Source organism: Nicotiana tomentosiformis, chromosome 5 (assembly GCF_000390325.3).
Source record: "Nicotiana tomentosiformis chromosome 5, ASM39032v3, whole genome shotgun sequence".
NCBI classification, from domain to species: Eukaryota; Viridiplantae; Streptophyta; class Magnoliopsida; order Solanales; family Solanaceae; genus Nicotiana; species Nicotiana tomentosiformis.
The window spans coordinates 26,337,330-26,343,447 of record NC_090816.1 but is presented as its reverse complement, the minus strand read 5'-3'; the positions used below and the strand labels follow the sequence as shown (position 1 = coordinate 26,343,447).

Here is a 6,118-nt window from a genome sequence, read left to right as displayed (position 1 = left end):
TTAAAAAAGAGAGCCAGTTGGGTCATGTTGAACGAGTTGATTTATGACACGTTATTTAATTAGATTATTTTGACTCAAGAAAATTTTGAGGGGATGGACCATGACCCGTTTATTGATCTTTTCGGCTAGTCCGATTTTGATCCAACACACACATTTGTCACCTGAACTTGAGATGCATATTCTCCTCAGTTCATTGTCTTACAAAGATCGGCATCAACTAAGAATAGGGTTTTCTAGTAGGAGAATACCATAAAAAGGTAGGATTCTTGGCATAGTACAAAAACCAATTAAGCATATAGGCACCACACAATATCAACAATACTGCTCATATAAATAGCCATAGCTAGCTCCTCCCTCTGATCACGAATTGCAATAACTTTGAAAGAGAAAAGTAAAGTATTTAGTGTATAGTGATAATATATTATACATCTTCTATCATCATGCCAAGAATAGATCCTTTGATAGTTGGTCGTGTGGTAGGAGATGTTTTAGATCCATTCACAAGGTCTGTTGATCTTAGAGTGGTTTACAATAATAGGGAAGTCAACAATGCATGTGGCTTGAAACCTTCTCAAATTGTTACGCAACCTAGGGTTCAAATTGGAGGGGATGATCTTCGCAACTTTTACACTCTGGTAAATCATATTCCTTCTGTTTTATTTTAAAAGCTCTAACCATTTATAATTGATTCGCATTGAAATTTAAGCAGTTTGACCCCATATTCCAAATCCCACCACGTAAAATGGAAAAGGAGGGAGCATATATATGTAAATGGTGGTGTTTAGTTTTAATTTCTTTGTCTTTCTTAATGTGGAATATTTTGATGACATTTGAGATTTTGTGCTCTTTTTTTTCCAAGGTTATGGTGGATCCTGATGCTCCAAGCCCAAGCAACCCTAACCTGAGGGAGTATCTACACTGGTTAGTCAAGTTTAACAAGTTCAACATATATAGTTTTTCTTTTCAACAAAAGATATTTTTATATATACCTATCACATGCTGCTGGAAAAAACAAAAGCTGTTCTTGTAGTTGAAAGATAGGAAGTTGCAGGGTTCTTTTTAAGTGTTGCTTTTTTATTATTAATATATATGAGGTAGGGGTCAGGCCTAACCCTCCCATAAGAAGCTAGATACAGTTTAATCCCACCCATATATGCTTACAATCGAGATAATTATTTTATGTGCTCAAAACACAAGTACGAGATCTTTTAAGAGAACCCAACTTGTCTAACATAAAATCATAACGTCACTCAAATTATAACTAACGATATGTACTGCAATCATAACGCAAGTGAGACATATGCTTTAGACTTCTTACTCAAAATACTAACTTTAGTCTCAACGCAGATATGACATATGTTATAAAGGATACTACTCTTATTACAATAAAAATGAAACACAAAATCATCAAAATTTTAAGCATCCCAAAATATTTTGTGATGGAAGAATGAGAACGTTACAAATAGTCAAAAATTTCCTTCACATTTATATATTCCGTCATAAAATTGTCACAAGTTTGTTACAATTTTGTAGTAGATCTTCAGTCAAAAATATTCCGTCACAAATCAACTTTTTTCTTGTAGTGAAAACAATTGTGTGACATAAGTTCTAAATGAAAAACCAATGTTTTTAAATGAAAAGCTCAACCAAAAATCTTATTTGAAAAATCAGTGGAACTGAAATACAGGAAACACATAAAACTGAAAACGAGGAAAATCACAATGTGCTTCTCTCTTTCTTTAGCTGGTCGTATTATATTATCTTTTTCAATATTTTGGCTAGAATTTATATTATTCGGATTTATAAGTTTTGATTTTTTTTAATATTGTAATGCTAATTAAGAGTAATTAACTATCACTATATATCTTTTTTTTTTCCTAACACTTTCTTTTTTATATTTTTGTAGGCTGGTCACAGATATCCCAGCAACTACAGATACAAGCTTTGGTAAATCCTCCTATATTACAGATCATGAGTTGCTTCTTTGTACTAAAATCCATTCTGCATAATTAGTTTGTGATTTCACTAGGTTAGATGGGTGTTGGATTAATCAACATTCTTAATTAGGTACAGTTTGAGTTCTATGCACTCATGCAGTAAAAAAAAATTGCACAATTAGGTCATTTGTAAGATAATAGCATTAATTAATAACCTAGAAAAAACGGTACTATAATTTACTATTAGAGGTAACATATATACACCTATAACGTAAATTCTATTTACTGGATCAGTGTATATATAACTAAAATCCTTTTACTTGATATTTCGCTGCATTGCAGGAAATGAAGTTATATGCTACGAGAGTCCACAACCATCATTGGGAATTCATCGCTTTGTTTTCGTGTTGTTTCGACAATTGGGTCGCGAAACTGTGTATGCACCAGGTTGGCGTCAGAATTTCACCACAAGAGACTTTGCAGAACTTTACAATCTTGGTTTGCCTGTTGCTGCTGTTTACTTCAATTGCCATAGGGAGAGTGGTACTGGTGGCCGCCGCGCATAATTAAAGATATTAATTACTTATATATATATATATATATATATATAGTAAATAAAGCTTTATTGTTATTAATTAAGTCGTGAAATCTTACTAAAAGTTTTGCAGAAATATCTGCACTTTGTTTGATATATAATTAATATCTACTATTGGTTAGCATATGATATATAACTGTATTAGTTTCAATATAAGGTTTGATGTTACCTATTAGTAAGCCTTGCTCATTGCTTCCTTCATTGTCTCCTGCTCCCCTTCATTAAATAACTTCATTGTGGTTGCTAGGTATTGAAATATAGTCTAACCTATCTTTAACAACATTCTCATACAACATTCATTTACTATAAAAAAAAAAAAGTTAAGTTTTTCTCGAAATCGATTTTTGATGTTATATTTTACATCTTTATAACAACGTTTTACCTATAAAATCAACATCCATCTTTATACCAATATGCTTTTTGTAAAACTACCCTTCTATAACTTCCATGTAGAATCTCTAATAAGATCACCAATAATAAGTTTAAACATTTTGACCTCAATGTACTACTACTTGGACTGAGATAGAAGATTCAACTCTTAACCTCTTAGATTACTTTCAAGGAAAAACTATTAGGTATCCTTTTGCTGAAAGTTTGGACACAAATCTACGCTAATTCAAGCGTTATATCGCTAGTAAGATACTAGAATATATGAAATAAGCTATAATTACGGATTTCTTTCATCAATCTTGAAATAATTTAATCTTTTAATAGCTTTAAAATATATGCTTTAGAGTTTAAATCTTTATACATTTGGACATTTGGTTACAAATTTATTAAGAATGTGTTAGTTTTTTTAATATTTAATTACTAAAAATTTACTTATCTTTTGAGCATTTAGATTTGAATAATTTTCTTTTCTTTTATATGTAACATTAAAAAAAAAAATTGATTTTTGGATAATTTTGTTTATAACACCCAAAATATATTTAAACATCAAATGTTGTTATAGGTATATAACAATCATTCACTATAAAAGCCAAAAAGTATCGGAACAAACTGAAAAAACAGTATTTAACCTATCCAACTTCAAGTACCATAATTGAGCCTAAAAAGCAGTATTTAAAGATTCTCAATAGTTAAGGGGACTTTTGTATGTTCTATATACGATTGCGAAGATGAAGCTAATAATCAAGAATATGCTCACTAATCACAACGTGAGCAATGCCAGAATGAAGGACATAATTGAGGAAACGATACTGATTATAAGCCAAGCAAATGCTAACCCTAATCATTGCTACAGAGAAGCTAATTAAGTAGTTGATCAATTGGCCAAAAATACATCTACTAAGGGAGAATCTTCTACAACCTTTACCTTTCAAAACATTCCTAGAGAGGCAAAGGACCCCTTTAATCTAGATAAGTAGCAATTGCCCAGCTTCAGAATTAGATATAATAAGGCAAATTTCTATGTTAGTTAATTGTTCATTGCTATGGACCGGAAGGCTAAAGAACTTAATAGTCCAATTTTTCAAAAGGAAAAAAATCAATAATTTGTGGCCCTTAATCAAATTGGAAAAAACCAATCATTTCAAATTAATAATTACAAAAAACAATGAACATTGTCAATTTTCCTGGGTAAGGATCTCCAAGTTCGTCTTTTCTTAGATAACGAAATTATTTACCACACTAAGGAATTAACAACATACAACTCAATTTCAATTACGGTATTTAGAAAATCTAATTAATTAATCAAAAACTAAAGTGTTTACCCGAAAAATGAACAGAGTTAAATTTATACGCAGTTCCAAGGATATGTGGCGTAACTTAATACAAATTGTAAGGATAAATAGAAATATAAATATGGATTGCAAAGAATGCGAAGTAGATAAGGTTGTAAGGAACAATGAATCTTAGGACTCAACAAATAGAATCAATTTAAGAAATATGAAAGAACGATTCTTTACTGTGGAAGAATATAGCATTTTTATTACAATGTAAGCCACAGAAAAACTTGTCTTTCATAAATGATAACCATGTCCTTTATAATAGAGGGACCTTGCTCTAAGCATAATAAAAAATACTCAGTGGGAGACCCATGATACACCAGCTTTTCCATAATTTTTCCCAAGATTCTCGCTAGCGGGATTGCAACGGCTTTTGTCTGTGAGCTCGATCTTGCCTTGAGCCTTCGATGTTGGTTTGAGCTTGATTCTGACTCGAACTCTCGATCTTGGCTCGAGCTCGATTCTGACTCGAGCTCTCAAATTGATTCGGGGTCAATGCTGGTTAGTCTCTGGATGATAGCTTTACTCTGTGTCATAGTTCGATTTGGACTAGAGCTCGAAACGATCTCCAACTCGATATAGATCGGCCCCTCGGGTTCAAGGCTTGTTTGTTCCATCTTTGGAGTCTTAGTTAGATCGACTATCGTTCGAACTCGATCGGGCGTGTGAAGGACGAAATCTATTTCGACCGTATACAGATAGTCCCCTCGTTTTTCAGGAAGAATGTGGTGATAAACGATGTAATTTTTTAACGGCTTGATCGAATTATAACCTGACATCCACACCGGGCTCGATCATGACGCATGTGATGGCTGTCCCGTCGGTTTAGTCTTTCAAGACATTTAATGTATGTCAGATGGTGGTCGGCCACCGCTGATACTATACCGCCATTGCTTAAACCTATAAATAACCCTTCCTCTTACCATTTAATACTTTTACATCTTCAATCTTCCAAACTTTCCAAGTCCCTTTTCGTATTTTCTGATTTACCCGCCAGTCTGTGATTTCCCAAAAGCCCCCCTTTAATTCTACCAAATCTTTGTCACTTTCTTTTATTCCTCACTTTTGAACTCGAAAATGGCGAAAACATCACAAACCATTCCTCAGAAAGAGAAGGCTTCGTCTTCACAGTGTGCCGCCGATGAGACACCGGCTGAATCACGGCCTGAGGAGTGTGTTCCTGGGGCGTGTGTTCTTACTTTAGATTTTAAGGTCGATAAAGGTTCATCGGTCCCTGGCCGGTGTGATACGGTATCGAGGTACATGTGTTCGATAACTGAGAAGCACCTCAAACAGCTAAAGAAGTATTGCAATTGGGGTGAAAAAGAAATAATAATTCCTACCCCTGACGAGGATATCACTTCTTACGTGAAAGGGTTTTTGAATGTGTATACTTACCCTTTCACTTTAGGTCCCCTCGATTCCGTTATTATTGACTTCTGTCCTCAATACCAGGTAACCCTAGGCCAAGTCCATCCTTCTTTGTGGCGGATCGTCATCCTGATCCGATATTTTGTGAGTAAAATCTAGAGGATGTCGTTCACCCTCAACCATCTTATCCAATTGTACCGTCATAAACTTTTTCGAGGAGGATTAATAAAACTTCAGCGTCGGGATACCAAGGCTCTGTTCTCGAGCATTAACGAGGATAGGGATCGGGGTTGGATGGGCTGGTTCGTTCGAGTGAGGACTTCGGACTTGATTCCTGCTGAAAAGATGCCCTTTCCCAAGGAGTGGAATATGAAACGTAAGTGTGATCCTGCTATTACTTCTACTTTGTTCTTTCATTTCTTTTCTCATTGACACCCCCCCCCCCCTTTGTGATTTAGCGATTCCCTGGATACCAGAGCAGTTCCCGA

The 6,118-nt window shown here is 34.3% G+C and overlaps 1 protein-coding gene across 1 annotated transcript; it reads left to right on the top strand.

The window, feature by feature from the left end:
- The first annotated feature begins 207 nt into the window (after positions 1-207).
- Positions 208-2,528, top strand: LOC104114197 (protein FLOWERING LOCUS T 1-like). The gene is made up of 4 exons (XM_009624576.4): positions 208-635; positions 860-921; positions 1,907-1,947; positions 2,280-2,528. The coding sequence occupies exons 1-4, from the start codon at positions 441-443 to the stop codon at positions 2,501-2,503; spliced, it is 522 nt and encodes a 173-aa protein (XP_009622871.3). The 5' UTR covers positions 208-440; the 3' UTR covers positions 2,504-2,528.
- The last annotated feature ends 3,590 nt before the right edge of the window (positions 2,529-6,118 follow it).

Bases quoted from the DNA above. Each gene is read 5' to 3' on its own strand.
- LOC104114197 (XM_009624576.4), top strand. From the start codon at position 441: ATGCCAAGAATAGATCCTTTGATAGTTGGTCGTGTGGTAGGAGATGTT. The intron at 636-859 runs GTAAATCATATT...TTTTTTTCCAAG, and splicing joins TTCGCAACTTTTACACTCTG to GTTATGGTGGATCCTGATGC. The intron at 922-1,906 runs GTTAGTCAAGTT...ATATTTTTGTAG, and splicing joins CTGAGGGAGTATCTACACTG to GCTGGTCACAGATATCCCAG.